This window comes from Mytilus edulis, chromosome 5 (genome assembly GCF_963676685.1).
Source record: "Mytilus edulis chromosome 5, xbMytEdul2.2, whole genome shotgun sequence".
Classification (NCBI taxonomy): Eukaryota; Metazoa; Mollusca; class Bivalvia; order Mytilida; family Mytilidae; genus Mytilus; species Mytilus edulis.
This window is the reverse complement of record NC_092348.1, coordinates 77327796-77347912: the sequence shown is the minus strand read 5'-3', so window position 1 is coordinate 77347912 and position 20117 is coordinate 77327796. Positions and strand designations below refer to the sequence as shown.

The 20117-nt window shown below is 30.0% G+C and overlaps 1 protein-coding gene and 1 long non-coding RNA gene across 2 annotated transcripts; one reads left to right on the top strand and one right to left on the bottom strand.

The window, feature by feature from the left end:
- Positions 1-2392: 2392 nt before the first annotated feature.
- Positions 2393-19883, top strand: LOC139524490 (uncharacterized). Its single transcript, XM_071319285.1, has 8 exons — positions 2393-3231; positions 4096-4700; positions 5175-5296; positions 5958-6090; positions 7073-7228; positions 8801-8917; positions 17233-17889; positions 19143-19883. Exons 1-8 carry the CDS (start codon positions 2688-2690, stop codon positions 19158-19160), a joined length of 2352 nt encoding a protein of 783 aa, XP_071175386.1. The 5' UTR covers positions 2393-2687; the 3' UTR covers positions 19161-19883.
- Positions 9855-16619, bottom strand: LOC139524491 (uncharacterized). Its single transcript, XR_011664808.1, has 3 exons — positions 16218-16619; positions 14714-14784; positions 9855-11758 (listed from the first exon to the last, which is right to left on the bottom strand). It is a non-coding gene; the product is annotated as an uncharacterized lncRNA (long non-coding RNA).
- Positions 19884-20117: the final 234 nt, after the last annotated feature.

Here is a 20117-nt window from a genome sequence, read left to right as displayed (position 1 = left end):
TATTTTTTTTTCAGAATTTGTGTATGGTTTTCTGACTTGAACATATTTAAATAAAGCTTTCTTTGAGAAAAAAGAAATTTAATACGTGAACTTGATCCAACTTACATAATGTATGTGTCACCAAATGGTTGCTAAATTATTTTGCTTTGAATTTGAAATAATTTACTGTTAATAAAATAATGATAATGATAAAACATCTTTATTGAAAATATGTAATTGCTTTGTATTTTAGTTGTACATAGACAAATGTATATAGCTTAATGTACCATTTGAATTTACCTTTAATTCAAGGCTTGAGTATTTTATCTATTACTTGGGAGTGTACATGCACACCACTTGTCTTTGTGTTTTACATTCACAGTCTTAATCCTATATTGCAATTCCCTGTTTCGGCAAACTTGATACATATTAAAAACAATTTGCTCTGATCAATCACAAAAAAAGTTTCAACACTCAATTTTCTTCATAATCTGGATTCATTCATTTTATCTTTCATATCTTCACATTTTGTTTTCTACATGCCTTAAAACATTTCCGACACGTTCCGAGAATCGTGTTGCTTAGAATATCCGAATGGCTCAAAGAAGCGATATCAAAACTCACCGAAAGATATGAACCCCTCAGGGTGTTCATGCAAAATGAATATATTTAATATGAAATTCATAATTATATCGTATACAGAAGCGCACACGCTTACATTTCTCGTGTGCCTGGTAATTTAAACTGTACGTTTTACCACTATGTGAAAAATTAAGGACCTATTTCACATGTGATTTCTATGGCAAGAGACTATTTTGAGGAAATGTTAACTGAAATCCTCGCAATATACTTAATCCTTATATATGTCCTTGAACTCAAAATAAGATAGGAACTTGTTGAGATGTTTTTAAAACTAATTTTAAATCATTATGCATCGCTGCCTCTCTTCATCACATTAACATATATATCCACTTCTCCTAAACCAAAAAGACACGTCTTTTGTGTCAAATATATTTTTAAAAGGGAGTTAATCGGAAACGAACCCTTTGTTTTTTTTAAATGCGTATTTTATGTAATGGACACCTCAATCATATGTCTAGTATAATCTTCGTGATATTCTAATGAAGACAATTTGGATCGTTATGAATCTAAATATAAAAATACGAAGATGTGGTAATATTGCCAACCAGACATAATGACACCAAAGGTAAAAATATAGGTTACCGTATTTCCTTCAACAATGATCTAAAACCTTTACCACATAGTCAGCTTCAAAAGGCCTCGAAATGACAAAGGCAAAACAATTCAACCTAGATTCATGTACGATACAATGAATGAAAAACAAGTATGATATACAGAAATAAACAACGTGAATGTATAATACCTAAAGTGAGAATGTATAATTAATAAAGTTTAAAAATTTTTAGTATGGCAGCTATCATTGACTTTGAACAGGCACATACAGAATGTTGCGGAATTTTACATGTTTGCAGGTAATGAACCCTCGCCTCAATAATGGACAGTGGTGTAACAGCACAACACCTACATGTAAAAAAAATGTAAAATTCAGTTGAATTTATCTTATATTCATAGCCTGCAATAAATCAAGCAAGAGCTACTTGTATCATGATTAAAATTCATATTTTTAGTCTTTTTATGATTTTTATCAAAAACTACCAAAAAAAATTCAAGCTCTCAATAAGCGAAATGATCAAAGCTACGCGTTTAGTTTAGCATTTTCAAAGCTAAAACAAATAACTGAACTATTAAATTTTAAAAGAGTTTAAGAATTTCAACATTATAATGATTTCAAGTTGGAAAAAATTTCCAAATTTCAAAACATTTTAAAAATTGGGATAATCAACATAAAAAAAAATAAAATATAGAATTGTTTGGTATTACAAATGAACACAGACCAGTTTTACGTTGACATTTCTTTCGTTATTTTGAAATCACACATCTAATTAACTTTTACGTGTTTAGTTAAAGTTTGTGTTATGTTATTTCATTTCTATCTTAATCACACTACGGTACCCTGTATATCTTATTTGAACAGTATGTGTTCCTTCATTGAAATATTTATATAACATCTCGGTACCAGATACTAATTTAAAGCTCTCGTTCCACAACATGACCGCATGGATGATAAGTATCTATACCAAGAATTACCACAAGTTTGGTTCAAATCAGTTCGTCAAATGATTTTCAGACACGATTTTTTTTTAATTCAAAATATTCATTTTCATGTATCACAGAGCATGAAATAGTGACTTATTCATGCCACTCATTACATAGTAAGTGTCCCTCCCCCCCTCTCCAGAGTATTTGGGGTTCTGCATGATATTTGAGATAATGTGAATAATACATAGACGTTAATACATGCATATAATTAAGTGTTTTGAATGCAAATAGTATTATGGTCCATTGAATAATCTTCTTGTGCAAACAACTGTGTTTGTTGGTGTTTTTATCAGATTAAAGGCAATCTGCTGCTTATCATAATCTTTTCTTTATACGTAAAATTGATGAATTTCTTATGACAAGTTTACGAAGCAGTTCTGTGAAGTATAATGTAACTTCTAATGTTACACGAACATGGAGATGATACAAGGGTCATGTGACTAAAGGTACTATGTTTCCTCATCGAGGTACTTTCAAAATGGTGGTTCGTTATTACTCAAACTAAAATTAAAATATATAAGATTACAATGGAAAATACTGTAAACGATTCAAGCATAACAGAAGTTTCAAGTTTTGAAGTGTCTTATAATTTTCAAAATAGTGAAACCTTGGATGTTACTGAACACGAGCGTTCGATTGAAGAAAGATCGGTCTTTGTGCAATCTAGTGAACAAACTTTGGCAAACAGTGTGGGTTCATTTAATGGAAGAAATTTTCAGGAGAGTGATTTAGAAACATCAAGTATTTGCGAAAACAGTATTGAAGAATTATCACTTATACAAGATAATGTGGAGAGAAGGCACATCCACATACCGTCGCCAATTGCTGAAAGGTTTCCAACAGTTTATGATTTTATTGATGATGAACCACCGCCACCCGTAAGAGCACCTGTTTTGTGCGAAGAAGATCTTTTTGAACGGAATTCGGATTCTAATAGTACAGATAGTTTGTCCATCATTAGCTCAACACTGCCAACAAGTGGATCTTCCACACAGTCGGAACCTGTTGGGCATTTGGAATATGAACATCCTAATTTCAAGACTAGTACACCAGTTTCAAAGGGACGTAGAGGTTCGTTGCATTATTGATTAAAACCAATTTCTTGGTGTTATACGATTATATTACAAATACAGTTTATTTTATTAAGCATTTTGTTCAATCGTTAAATAGTACGAGGAGTAACTTTTTTTTCTGGATTAACAACTTATTAACTAAATTCAAGTTATAAAAGAATCAATCCGGTATATTTATCAGTATCAACAACACTATTTGATACGTTTTTATTGCTTCTTGTATTTTATAAATAATTGACATAAATCTAAAATAAATTTTCAAAATCAAATTTAAATTCAAAGTTGTATTGCCATATAAACTTTACAGCATAACAACAACAAAAACAAATGAAGACAATAATTAAGTAACTCAATATATATATTAATGTAATAGAAGAAATAGTTTATTTTGAATGTTTTAGTTAATAAAAACAATTCTTTTTATCTTTATATTGTTTATGGAGTACAATTTTTTTATGAACCATTTCTACACTTTCCCGTTGCTGTCAATCCTTTAAATGAATTTTTTAACCAATAACATGGGCTTTGCTCACAGTTGAAGGTCGAACGGTACAGTCCTATAGTTGTTAATTTCTGTGTCATTTGGTCTCTTGTGGAGAGTTGTCTCATTGACAATCATACCACCTCTTCCTTTTTATATTTAACGGCTGTATATTCTTCAAACACATGTAAGCATCATATAAAAAAAGAACAAACAGGTGCAATCTTCCAATTTATTATTGCCGGTTATAGATCACTAGAAGTATTTCATTCGCAACTAATGTTATACAAAAGACAAATCAATTTTCAAAATAATAATGGTTTCTAGTATGAGTATTTTAAAAAATAAAACTATAAACAAAGGTTCATTTTACCATTTCAGATAAAACCAACACAACGTCTATGATAATGAATAAAGCAGGTTCTTTGGCCTTAAAGAAAGCTACGAAAAAGTGTGGATGCGAAAGAATATGTACTTCTAAAAAATTCTATGAAAGAAAAGTTATAAAGAAATTAAGAACATTATATTGGACTCTAGACACGGAAGAAAGGGAACAGTGGTTTTCCGGAAAATTTGAAGACTTTCAACCATCATCTGAAAGTACATGTAATCAAAGGTTTACTTTTCGTATAAATGGAAATGTGGTTTGTCAACAAGCATGGTTACAAGGACATGGTATAACAAAGAGTAGCTTTTACAGATACAGAAAAAAATGGCAGAATAGTAACCTAACAAGAAACTCTAAAGCGGGCCAGTTTTTTAGTGAACAAAAGCAAGCAGCTATCCATTGGTTGGGAGAATACATTGCTCAACGTGGAGAAAGGCCACCTCATCAACAAGAAGTCTGGTTGCCTTTTGGAATGCGGAAGAAAGAAATCTATATAGCATATAGAAACGAACAGATAATGGATTTCAATAATTTCATGTCTACAACATCTTTTTACGCCATTTGGAGGAATTTTTATAGTCATGTTAAAATCAGATCAGTAAGTTTTGTTTATGATACATTTTGATTGAGATTAATTCATTTTCTTAAAATTCATCAATTCTAAAAAGCAGCCCAATCAGTCATTATAAGTACACGTATGTTTTTGAGAAAAGAATAAAAGACACGAACAAAATTCATAATAATAATCATGTACTTTATATATATCTTTATTCTCAACTGTCCATGTTTTTGAAAAAATTCTTATCATTTTAATCTTGTTCTTTTCTACGATGGAATAAGCTTTTATATGCAATTTAAAGGTCTTCTGGGAATCAGATCTTTAGTTGTGTCGAGTTTGTTCCTTACTTTCTGTCTACTTATAATTTTTCCAAAAGACGGCAGTACAAACATTTCTAGCTAAGAGACACTATATATCTATATAAATATAGAAACGTTTTTAGTGGTTAATTGTTTCTGTATTATTTTTAAACAGTGTGCATTTTATATAAAAAAAAATATATATTTATTTCAGACAAATCTTTTTACAAAGTGCACAACATGCGTAAAACTTGACAGAGCACTACAGCTTCAACTGAATCCGCAGAAAAGACAAGCTATTTTCAGAGAAAAACAAGCCCATCTTCATCGGATCATGTAAGTTATCGTATGTCTTAAGGCAATATTTTATTACTGTGTGTTCATTTCTTTTTAATCCTAAATGAAATTGGATAATTCATATAGAAGAAGAAGGAGATATTTTGATTGCCAATAATGGGCCCAAAGGCATAAACATTACAACATCAATAATTTTTATAATACAATACAAACAATGAAATAAAAAAAATTAAAATTAATGAGAACTTATATTTTTGATTGTCATTTTGTTCAACACTTGCATTCGCTATTTTATTAAGAAATGTGGTATGATTGCCAATGAGTCAACACCTCGGCAAAGGTCACTGTACGACCTTCAACAATCAGCAAAATCCATACCCCATAGGAAAGCTAATAGATGCATCTAAAATGACAATGTAAAAGAACTCAAACGAGAAAACTAACGGCCTGATTTATGTACAAAGCTATGAAAAAATAGTATGATCGATAACCACTGAAGAACAGGCTCCTGACCTGAGACAGGCACATACAGAAAGTGGCGTGGTTAAACTGGCGCCTTATACTCCTCTTATTGACTCGTCAGATTGATGCAAAGCACAAAAAAGAACAAAAACGAAAGAAAAAAAGACACAGTACATTTCTGGTCATACTCGCTAATAATGTTTCTAAGCACAGCTAATGTCTGTTTCATTACTTCAAGAATGGAGAAACTGGCATATTACCGTCGGAGAACGATATCTCGTAGGCGGCCTGACAGGTATCTCAGTTTGATAATTGATGGAATGGACAATACTAAGACCAGTTTACCACATTTTAAAGATAGAAAAGGAAAAGTAAGTAAGCATGTTTGCTCTTCTTTTTTATATTTGCTGTTATAGAATTTGAAAATTATCTTAGATAAGGGGATATTTATTCCTCAATCAAAGCTCTGATTACCTGTCTGTATGTAATAAGACTTTTCGTTTGATATTATAAACAAATTAATGTTACATGTAAAATCGTCTACGTTTAAATGTAAGAAATTTTTTTACTAACTTTTTCCTCAATTTTTTTTTAATGCCGTGAGAGTTTTTACCTAGGAATATAAATGACATGGACATGATTTCCAAGGAAAATTAGTCTGGGGCAATAGAAATTGATGCAAAACTCTTAATCAATGATAAAACACAACATTTTTCAAACCTTTTAAAATAAAGGGCATGGACATTTTTACCTTGGAATAATAATGACATGGACATGATTTCCTAGGAAAATTAGCCTGGGAATATGAGTTTTATTAATAATCAAAATGCACATCTCTTATATAATTATAGAACATTTGAAGTTCCATTGTTCATATGTAAATAATTTGATTCATAAATATTTTTATGATAAAAAAAAAAGGACATGGACGTTTTTATCTAGGAATACGATGAACTTGAATTCCTAGGAAAATTAGTCTGGGGACATAAATTACTAGTCAGTTCTGTAACCATGGACTTTTTATACTAGTAATAATGCAAGTGTTGGTATTTTTTACGTATTATTATAAGTTGTAGTAATTTTAACAAAACAGAAGATCATCTGAATGTGTTATTTATATACTCATAGTTATGGTAGTATACATGTATATTATAAAAGCACGACAGGATATTAAAATGAGACAAAATTGTATGTTATTTTATTATGATTTTTCAACAAAGATATTTTTTTAAACTCGTCATGGTAAAAATTGATTGAAGGAAAGCAATCATGTATTGTATTTTTATAATTTAGCTGAATATTAATTGTCTTAGGTCAGAGAGAAAAACATGTAAACATGTTTTTATTTTGCAGGACCTTGCTTCAACCATTCCAATGAAAACACACGTAACTGGTGCCATTAACCATGGCACACATCAAAAATTTGTTTTCACTGATATTTATCAGTATAAACATGATTCCATCCTGACGTTGAACATCTTGATGAAGTTACTGTGGGAGGCTTCAAAGGTAAATATTAATTTGTAACAGATGTTGACATACACTAAGTTTATTTGTGGATTGTAATTGACACAGTTTCCTCATACGGAGCACATGCACCTCCTTTATTTATATAACAGGTCAAAATAATAGCCCATCTTTTATATTACATGTCAAAGTAATAGCTAATATGAATTTGTTATGTTGATCTTAAAAAAATAAAGTTAACTAATTTTCATTTCAAATATGAGTGACATTGATATGATTATGAAAAACTGATAGTGTTAAGTAAAGAAAACTTGTTTTTAGTTTTGTTACGATCTTTTCTTAAAAATGAAACATATTGTTCTATATTTATACATATTTCTAAGGTACAATGTGCAAATGGGTACGATGTTTGAAATCTTATCTTAAAGGGGCATAACTACGATTTCGATAAAATATATAAAAAAAAAAGTTTAAATATTATTTTAATTTCGTAGGTAGCAGTCAATTTTTTTCAATTTTGTCAAAATAATCTTTTTACCCTACGAAGAAAAAAATGCATTTGCACGTGCGTGTCTGTCTATTTATGTCAATCGGGTAGTATGACCATCGGCAGTTGCTATGGAAATTAAGATAGGTGTACGCATCTTGTCTAAAATACTTGAGAGCCGATACATGTACATTATGATGAACAAAAGTCCATTAATACATTGCTAATGGTTTCTTTTGGACTTTTTGTAATTTATACATACATTTGAATACGTGATAACAAATAATATGAGCATTTGGGTCAAATAGATTCACGTCAATTTGACAGGTTAAATATCTAAATTATATAACTTCAAAGATCTCATTTTTTTTATTATCTTTTATATCTTACAAACTTTAGAATACATATTATTAAGTATATTACATTTATACTTATATAAAGTGCATAAGATATTGTATAAAGTTCATAAGCGTATACATTGTATCATAAGATATCCTATAAAAAGTTGATAATATATAATATAAGATATCTTATATATATTATATGAGATATCTGATATATAGATATAGGAAGATGTGGTATGAGTGCCAATGAGACAATTTATCATCCAAATAACAATTTATTAAAGTAAACCATTATACATGTAGGTCAATGCACGGCATTATAATTAATACGGGAGTACCTATATTTTATAGGGTATCTTATAAATATTTTTTATGTAACATTTATATATAGATATACTTATATATTTTTGTTTAGATGTTAAGATATCATGTATAGTTTATAAGATATTTTATAAACAACATTAAATGAGATATCTTAAATATTGTATGAAATACTTTATAAACCATAAATAAAGTACCATGTAAACTGTAATAGTCATCCCATGAACTATATACGATATCTTATAAACTAAATGAAATGTATTTCTAAGTTTGTTAGATATAGTTAGAATAAAGAAGGATACGGCTTGTCATAGTACATTGTTAAGATAAATATAAATACAATACAGTATTACAGTACATGTACTTCCGATAGTACATCAATAGTGAAACGTGATTCAAAATGATATGATTTATAATTACTTTATTTCCATGTTTATTATAATATTATAATTTTGATTCTAGGGACGTCCATTACCTCCAGTATTGTACCTCCAGGCAGATAATTGCTTTAGGGAAAACAAAAACAGATTTATCCTTTCATTTCTAGAACTTCTGGTCCATCGTCGAGTTTTCTATGAGGTAAGCCAAATAAAATAATGCGTGCAATAATGTAAAAGTTAGAAGTCATATTCTAAAGTGTTTCATATTGGCCTTTAAGAATACATGTACTAAGTCCGTTACATCAATATGATTAAAAGAAAGATACAAGATATACGTTGATAAGACTGTAACGGGGTGAATAGAAAAAAAAAGAAAGAAAAAAATACATATGTTCATTTCATGAAGATATTCTGTAAACGCTATATATAATTATTGTTTATTTGGTAGGACCTGGATCCGATTAGATTTTGAAAGTCGCGGTTGAGGCGGAATCCAGAGTATTTTTGAAAATGCTGTACAATTTTTATACATGATTCTATTGTCAAATCAACATGTATATAAACGTAAATCGTTTTTAATCACTGAATGACGAAATAGCTGCGAAAACTAATGGTTTTTTTCCCAATCCAAACAAACATACTGTCCAAATGTAATAACACGTTTCAGAAAAGCACGGGCGTACATGCATATATACATGTATATGAACAGAACTGACAAGACTTTAAAAAAAATTACCAGAAGCATCCTTCTTATCAATTTCATAGATAAGTATCTCAATGTGAAAAAATCTCTAGTCTTCCCACTCCTTCTATCTTAAATAACTGATATATAAAACAGCACATACACTCTTTAGCATTTATTTATGATATTAAAACCATGGAAAGTATTAAATGGACATCTATGAGAAAACCATGCAGATGGTGCTCCATGCAAAGTTGTTTGATTTTGATAAAACTTTGCTGACATGTTCAGTTTGACCTTATATGAAAGTCATGCAAGTTTGAAGCTTTTACACTGCTGGTAACCATGGCAACGATAGAGATTTAGGGTATTTCCAAGTTTATTTATAGATGCATATACTGAAATGCATAGATTTCATAGATTTCTCAAATAAAAATAAATACTATAAAACTTCTGAGTGTTTAAATACTTTAATAGCACAGATAGGATGTGTATGAAGTATAAATCACATAATTTTATTAAAGATAATGATATATATAGAAAATAAGGGGGTGGCAAAACACATAAAGTGATAAAAAATATGGCCTTTTCATCAAATCACACTTAAACAGACACTACAGCCCAAAAGTCGCTTTAATTTACCCTAAATGTCAGACATACATTGCATTTTCTTTGGTTCAAAATATTTTGAAGGGATTTCGGTTGCAAATTAATTTTATAGATTTTATTGATCATTTAGATAGCCTCCCCCCTTTTTTTAGGGTATTTTCGCAATAAATTGAGGAAAGTCTCATATTTTAATTAAACCAAGCATTCAAAAACAAATACTTGAATTATACAGATTGTATTATGCAAAATAGGTAATTCAAATAGAAAATTCAAAGTGAAATGGATTTTTGTGTCACAAACAATAGTAAGCATCAGGCTTAAAAAAGGGGGGAGCTGCCAAAAACATTTTTTTTTTTGGTATTTTTTTTATTCCAAATTCCTTCAGTACACTTGTCCTTATTTCTTTAAAGAGTAAAATCCTTTCATTTCTTCCTAGTAATCCTATTTTGGTTATTGCAGCTTGCTAATTACTAAAGTTTTATTCTGGTTAAAAATGATATGAAATTTAATGTCAAGTTCATCATATTGAAAAATCATAAGTATTGACATTCAGAATATGTGTTCTACAGGTAAACAAAGTTAAGACAGTTGCAACCTTTTACTTGCATGCTGGTAACAATATTAGTCATTTTGATCATGAGTACCTGAGACAGTGATGATAAAATCTGAATTTCATTTGTACAAAGGGAGATAATCCAATAAAAATGTCGTTTTTTAAAACCTTAAAATTGCATGTACATATTTATTTAAACTAACATAAGCTTCATCAATTTAATAAAATATAAACATATCTCTATTTGGTTATCTGGTGAGAAAGATAATAGTGTATTTGAGCATATACTATTGGTTTGCTTTTGTTGTAGTACTTTCTAAAATTCTCCTCGAAAAATGTCTAAATTTATAAATTCCTTTTAGCATTGATATATATTTCAATCTGTTTAAATGATCATAAATGTTATTTTTTTTTATAGCATTAGTATTATATTTAACAATCAATGAAGATGATACAATAACACAAAATGATGCTTAAATGCAAGAATAAGATTACTATAAACATACAAAGTAACAAGAAAGTTAATTCAAATTGACTTAGCAGCACAAGACAATTGTTGCATTATCTATGGAATTTAGGAACATATTAAATTGTTTCCATACTATCTGATAAAAATTTAGATACATGTAACTACATGAACTACGAAACTTAATTTATTAATAATTCAATCAATAAAACTAGTTACTAGTAGTCAATCTAAGTAACAATTTCTGACAAATGAAAATATTATAATGTTTATCAAATGGCCAAGTACAACCGTAATCTTCTTGATTGTCTTCAATATTGATGACCTTTTTATACAGAAGTAATTTTAGACTTCTTATTTGCTGATGAGAAAGCCATTCTGATGGTGAGGCAGTGAGAACACTCTTACTCCTTGCAAATGTCTCTCTTTTCTCATTTGTGTTCCAACTGTGTGTTGACTTGGTTGTTGGTAAGACTTCGGCGAGATTCACATTGCTGTTTCTTTCTTTATTTCAAAGCATATCTATGAGTCCATTTCAATTTGTTTTTATTTGAGATTGCACTTTTTTAACCACAACAGGAAAAATCAAAGACAGATCAGAGCCTTATTCAAGTATCCATAATATTATCTAAGTTTTTCTTCATCATAAACATGTTTATCAACAAAAATGTGTCCCAGCAATCAGTCTTGTTTCATGAACTCTAGTAGTTATTTTTGGATCACCAAATGTCTGTAAAAAATAATAAGAACACAATTGTTATCCATTAAATGATTGAAATTTCCTAAAAAGAAATTAATTATTAACTTGGTCTTAGTGTAAATGTGTTTTGATTATCACAACTCTGACATTCCAGTACATAGAATAAGAAATAAAGTATGTAGCTAAAAATGGACCTAAATTTGATTTTTTATTATTCCAAGCTGCAGCAAACTTAATTTTAATGAAGTTAAATTTGCAGATTTCATCTTGTATTTAATAAATGACATTATGACAACACAAAAATAGGGAGATGATCGAGTATTGATTACAAATGAGACAAATTTCCACAAAAGATCAAATGAAATGAATGTAAGTCCCCTGTGCAACCTTCAACAATGAGATTTAAACAGCCCAAGTACATTCTATTACAACGCAGAGATTGCACCTTAATGAGGTTGGTGGTGTTGGGGGGAGAGCTAGTATAGACACTACATTCAAACTTGATCCACATGATACAGTTCAAAATTTGATTGTGGTAAAAGAACTTATGATTTTAAAATTGGACTTGTGCCAATATCCAAATTCTAAAGTCTAAAAGACATGATTAGATTTGTCATATCAAAGAACCCCATATATTCCATTTATTTAGACAAAAGTTTAAGTTAGGACCCCAATTTGAATCAACTTGAAAACTGAGCCCAAATTATAAATCTAAACATCATGAACATGCTAAATGCATGATAACATTTAGCATAGAAAAAAACACCTTTACTAATATTTTAATAAACTAACAAAGTTTTTTTTTACCCTTTGAACTTTTTTTCAATTTGAAAACAAATATTAGAAATCTAAACATATTTATAAGAAGCTTTTAACCCAAAAAAGTACTTTGAAACAAGAGGGCACACGCTGAAATGTCACCTTCTTTACTAATCATTGCTATTATGTTGATAGACCTAAATATAAAGCTTTATTACAACTGTCACTTAAACTCAACATTTACCAAAGAAAAGGAAACATTGATCAATGAACCATGAAAATGAGGTCAAGGTCAGATGAACCATGCCAGGCAGACATGTACAGCTAACATTTCTTCAATACAACAAATACAGTTGACATATTGCTTATAAATTTAAAAAAACAGACCAAAACACAAACACTTAATACTTAGAAATGGACCATGAAAATGAGGTCAAATGAAACCTGCGTAACAGACATATAGATCATAAAATATTTCCATACACCAAATATAGTTGACTAATGCATAAAGTATTAGAAAAATAGACCAAAACTCAAAAAACTTAACTTTGACCATTGAATCATGAAAATGAGGTCAAGGTCAGATGACACCTGTCAGCTAGACATGTACACCTTACAATCATTCCATACAACAAATATAGTAGACCTATTGCATATAGAATAAGAAAAACAGATCAAAACACAAAAACTTAACTATAACCACTGAACCATGAAAATGAGGTCAAGGTCAGATGACACCTGCCAGTTGGACATGTACACCTTACAGTCCTTCCTTACACCGAATATACTAGCCCTATTGCTTATAGTATCTGAGATATGGACTTGAACGCCAAAACTTAACCTTGTTCACTGACCATGAAATGAGGTCAAGGTCAAGTGAAAACTGTATGATGGGCATGAGTACCTTGCAAGGTACGCACATACCGAATATAGTTATCCAATTACTTATAATAAGAGAGAATTTAACATTACAAAAATTCTTAACCTTTTTTTTCAAGTGGTCTCTGAACCATGAAAATGAGGTCAAGGACATTGGACATGTGACCGACGGTAAGTTCGTACCATGATGCATCTATATACAAAGTATGAAGCATCCAGGTCTTCTACCCTCTAAAATATAAAGCTTTTAAGAAGTTAGCTAACGCTGCCGCCGCCATAGCCACGCCACTGCCAGATCACTATCCCTATGTCAAGCTTTCTGCAACAAAAGTTGCAGGCTCGACAAAAAAATCAAACTAAGTTTAGTTCTGAATCACTTATACCTTGATGTGGTTCAATTTGAAGCTTTTAAGACATGCCCGAAATTAGAAAAAATATGACTATAATGCACTGTTTAATTTTGCATAATATCAAAGAACACTAATTATTCCATTGTTTTATCAAATCAAGTTTAACTTTATTTAGATTTAAACATATTTTATTTGCTCAAAGCAAAAAAGGATTAGACACAAGTAAAACATACTTAAAGTTTAACTTTGGACGCTTTTGACCCTATAGCTGATATGTATCATTTAAAAGCAAGCCAAAACATTTGAAATTGGTAAAACAATAAGCATTGAAAACAAATATATAATTAATTTTACAGCTAAATTCCTAAGGCATGTAAATATAAGACTTCGGTTAGCTTGCATGGTTTGTTTGTATATTGTACAATTGCAATTAGAATAACGTCTAATCAAATTTAAAAGTACTCTACAAGAAGATATCAACATTAATTACAAAGCTTGAATTAATATTTATACAACAGAGCAAGCAAACCTTCCAAAGTTTTACTCTACATTTAGTAGGAAAATAGCTGTAATAATGCTTTCAAAAATGAAAAATACAAATGTAGTCTTCAGGTTTACAATATATGCATGTATACTATAAATGAGGATCTTTCAAGCTGACAAGAACACATATATTTTTTTCTAGGTTTAATTCTTATAAAAAAAATTGTTTCATTATGATGAGAAAGGAAAATTTTGTTGTGACAATTGTACTGATATGGCCCTTAATTGATCATAAAATAAGAATTTGAGTGTTATGTTTGTTATTTTTACTTTTTGTTTATCAGATTCAACTTTTCAAAATTGAAGGGGTAATCTAATTTACTGAACATTTATCATGGTTTTACAATAATAAATGTAACTGGTCAATTTCCAATTTCTTATTTGCTGTCTATTTAGTAGTCTCTTGTTATGACTTGTTTGATTCATATTTTTATCAATTATATCATATATTTACCTATATGATCTCCTATCATATCTGCTTTCATTTTCACATTTTTTTGGTGCTTTTCCATCTTCAACATTAACCTGTTGATAAAAAAATAAAATATTGTATATTTGTGCATTTGCATGATCAGTACAGTGAGTTATATCTACATTTACATTGTACATTGAGTTGGCTTTATAAAATAATGCATTGGATCATTGAAAAAAAAAGTTTTGTAGATATGATAATTAATCTGTGTAAAGTAATTCATTTCTTCAGTGTTGTTATTTTGAATTTGTTTTATCTGAGTTATCTGTAATGTTATAATCTCATGTTGCCGCTTCTGTGCCCTTTAATTTGGAATACATTTGTAAGCATATTCTATTCTGATTCTATTTTATTAACTGATAGAAGTAAATACATGTACAAGTTCTCTTTCCATGTTAATAACTGTGATACATGACCTTCACTTAGGAAATATAAAGAAAAAGTTTCACAGTAACAAATATTTAGAGAAAAAAAAACCAAGCTCATAGTCTGTAAAACATGTTTTTGAGTTTGAGAACCATATACATGTATTGAATCAATCTAGTTGCATTGTACATACAATGTACATGTACATGTAGTATCGATAAAGGAATGAATTAAGACAGGAAATTCACAACTCTTTGGGAGCTTTATTGTGACTTTAACAGTGCTTAATCAAAACCTCATAAAAATCTTTCGGTAAGGGATAAAAATAATTGTAGGTTAGGGTAATGCGGTTAACACACATACTTTTTAGTTGGCCTAAATGTACAGTAGTTTTCGTTGTTTATGTACATGATGTACATTAATTTGTACATGTTTCTTGTAATTACTTTTTAGACCATTGGTTTTCCTGTTCAAAGGGTTTTAGTTTTACACTAGTAATTTTGGGGTCCTTTATCATTATTATAGCTTGTTGTTCTGTGTGAGCCAAGGCTCTGTGTTGCAGGCCGTACATGTACATTGACCTATAACGGTTTACTTTTATAAATTGTAATTTGGATGAATAGGCACTCATACCACATCTTCCTATATCTATCTACTGAATGTTTTCTATTTCAATGGGTTATATTTAAAAACAGGGATTTGAAGCAACCATTAATTTTGAATTAGGAGAAAAAAACCTGAGTCAACGGACTCTTTAATATTGACAATTTGGAAAACAAACTCAGGGTGAACTTTGTAATCGAATATATATTTTATCATGATTATTATAGATTTCTTGAGAGAAAGAAAAAAGTCTTTCTATTAAAATTAAGAAGGCAAACACATCAATCTTTTAGTTTCAGAAGAATTCTGAATCATTATAAATGTATGTCAATGAAAATTAAATTAGTGTTTGCTTCAAGAAAATTATGAAAATACCCACCCCCTTATTTTTCTCCCAGAGACAAATGGTCAATGCTCTTCTTCCTATATTTATGAGTTGATGTGATGTTTCTACAGTAGGTCTTTTTATGGTGTCACATTGCTTTTTTTAACCAAAAGAAATAAATAACAAACTTACCAGAACCAAATGAAACTGAAAGTTTTGTCTTCAAATTTCCGTTGCTAGATTTGCAAGGGTCATGAAAGAATGACAGCAACTCATTTTGTCTTCTTGTCCAATGCAATCCAACTCCTGTCCATGTTTGCAGCATATGCATTTAAAATTATGTTATGTGAGTCTAAAACATAGACATGATAGTGATGATAGTCTAGCCTCATGAGTCATGTCTAGACTATCTGATCAGGATCAGACTTATCCCAATGGCAGTTGGAATGTCTTAGCCACATGGTTTACTATGTCTTTGTTCAATGAAAATAAGTTTTTGGCTACACCATATTCATCAAAAATACCATTATTTTCTATCCTTCTGCACATTTGTTGATTTCCCTCCTTCTGTTATTGACATTAAATCTACCTTTTAGTGTGAAGAGTTTTACAAAGGGAGATAATTTTAGGTATATTTTTCAGTTTTTCATCTTTTATTCAAATAAGCTTATATCAATTTGCAACGAAAATCCCGTTAAGGAATAGTAGTTTGTAGTGAACCATAACGTTTAACAAAATATTGTTTCAATTTGAGTGACTTTTGAGGTTTTATGGACATTTTCAGTAAAGGCTGAATTCAAAATTTAGAAAAACACATTTATGTCAATAAAAATAAAAACAAAATTAAAGGTTGAAATAAGATCAAAATTACAGTTTATTTTAGTAGAAAGTCCGAATTTTGAGGTAAAACTATTTTTTTGGTCATATAATACTTTTAACTATTCAATAAAAAACAACCAAAAATGTCTATTTTCAACAACATTTTTCAGCAAATTTGGTACTAAAATAGAATTGCCCTGTATTCACATATTTTGAGATAAATTGTCATTTTCTATACATAGAACTATTAAATATACTTAATACTTTACTATGAACCCAAAATCAGCTGAAAACTCAACAACCCCTTTCATAATTTTTTTTGGATTTTGCATGGTTTTCTCGTAGACATCCATTTAATACTGTAATAGTGTAAAAAAATACTTTGTAGATTCAGTTGTCCTTTCTGTATGTTGGTCATACGCATGAAGACATTGACCAAATGTTTAGTGTATTTTCCGATAGACTGAGGCACACGGATGCCACAACTCTTCCTGGACTACATCAACATTTGTATAATGCACAGGAACTGCATGGGTGCTATAATGTGAGCGGTTGGCTAGACCCATGCATAGCTGGAGTTAAAAGCCATTCCAAGTCAAATATTTTTAGATACAGATATGATGAGGCAAACAAGTCAGTGAATGTATACTATCGAAAAAATTCAGAACAACCATGGAAAACTCTCCGAAGAGGATTTTTTAAAGTGAGACCAAATGGGTTACCATTGCTAACAAATTCAAATCCACCAGTACTGATGGCCTCTTTTCACCTTTTAGACATGGATGTTTTAAAAAAGGGCAATTCTGTCTGGTCAACGTATTTGACGCAAGAAGCCAGATTATGGTGGACGAATAAACTGTCTTTTATACAGAATATGCAGAGTAACAAATACCAACTGACACAATATTCCAGAAAGGGATGTATTTGGCGACTAAATTCGTTCAAGCCATATGACAAAAATGCACTTGAAGATTCTGTGGATGGCACTGATCCCGTGCCATCCGATGTAAGACAGCTTCTAGTGGGCGAACAGGAAACACCGGAGGTAAGTCATCTATGCGTTGCATCATATGACCAATTCCACAGTGTTTATGACAAAATAGGTGTTCTTATCAAATCAATACAAAATACAAAAGGGAATATTTGTCAATATTTTAATGCAATAACAATATAAGTTATAAAAAATACATACACAATCTCAATGGGTTGGTTGTACATGTAAATAAAATGAACAAAACAACGGCCTGTATACATGCATGACATATAACATGAATACTAATATGATATCACACTTTGTATTCTGTTTGAAATTGATTGTTTTTATTTAAAAGGTGAAATAAGTAGTAATTGCCTTTTTCGTCCATTCTCGATCTAAGTTAAGTCAATACCCACCAAAGCTTAGAATAAAATCAAGAAGGCGAAAAAAGAAAATAGTGCATGCTTGTGTATTCGTACATGTGTATCTGTAAACACATTTAAATATAAATTAAATATTGACATGATAGAAAATACGAATCATTTCTTCTTTTGAATATGTCGTCAAGCTCAATTTTGTACATTTTTTATTTGTTTTTACCAGAATAATTTCAAAAACTAAAACAAAATGATCTGCTAACCAATTAATACTATCCATTAGAATAACACGTACATCTGTTTATATAGTGAGGCATGCTTAACGTCCAGTGGCAATTATTACGTGCATACTGAGGACGAGAAAATCTTTAAAAAATATACAATAGGTATATGTTATATGAGTAAGCACGTCATGTATAGGTCGGAAAATTTAAACCAACTCTTGAAAACTATAGTAGATAGACCAGAAAGTTGACTTTCAACAGACCTCTGAAAGAGTGGTTGTGATGGTCAAAAAATTGCATATATATCGGGTACATGATCGGGTTCTTGAATTTCATGTTCCTAAATGCATTGTAATTATGCACCGTTCTATTTTTTTTTAATTCAAATTGATATATAGATAAAGATTCAATTTTAGACAGTTTTATATTCTCGTGGGATTTTGTCTATGTGTGTTACATTTTAGTGTTATGTCGTTGTTCTCCTCTTATATTTAATGCGTTTCCCTCTGTTTTAGTTTGTTATCCCGATTTTGTTTTTTGTCCATGGATTTATGAGTTTTGAACAGCGGTATACTACTGTTGCCTTTATTTACTGTTAAGCGGTTTCTTAAGTTTCTCAGACAGTAATATACAATGCAAGTCATTGCAGAACGCAACATCTGCAAATATTTCATGTATTTTGATAACATTTTGTCAAAAAAATAACATTTATTTTTTTCAGATTATTGTCAATAATTGATGATGAGGGACACGTACACACGATCTGAAGAAATCAGTATTGATGGACCTTTTAATCCAGATATGGAAATCAGTCTTGAGGAACTTTATTATCCATCCATCTTCGAACATATGTGTTGTGAAACTTTTTTTATTCATAAAACATTGCAGAAAATATTGTTGAGAACACATCTTAAAAGTAAAATATCAAAATCTGGCATCAATCGTACTTGGATTGACGGCAGAGCTTAACGATTACTATCGGCAATTATTTCTAACGTGCAGTTGTCAAACAGATACAATATTGTATAACGATGTATAATATTTCATTTCTCTTCTCTTCGTTTTGTTTGTTTTTGTTTTTATCATGTTATTTGATTGGTCTTCGTTAAATTATACACAATAATCCTATCAGATTAACTTATTAATATCAACATGATCAAAGCAAACATGATTTATAAATTGTTATGTTTACACACAAAATACAAGATATAATATTTAATCTTTATTTCAAAATAGCGTTCATAATGATCAAGCAATAAAATATGTACTTATATACAACAATGAATTTATTTGGTTTTTTTTTTCTAATATTTTGCATGCATAAAACGTGGAATTATACAGAATATAGGTTAACTATTGGAGCGTGTGGCATAGTTGATCTAGTTATAATACATTTGAGAAAGTTTGAATTTTCAAGCATAAAAGGTTATTCATCTTTATCTTTATAAAATGTTCTATGAAAGTATAATCTTTCTTTTTTTGTCAATGGCCCTTACTACTTATTATTATATTCCTAATAGGAGATGAGGATGAGATGGATATTGAAGATAATATAAAAATATATTCGATTGTTTTGATAGTCATTGAGACCCTTTTAACCCGAGCAACACGACAGGTGCCACATGTGGAATAGATCTGCGTATCCTTCCGGAGCACCTGAGATACCGCCTGTTTTTGATGGGGTTCATGTTATTAG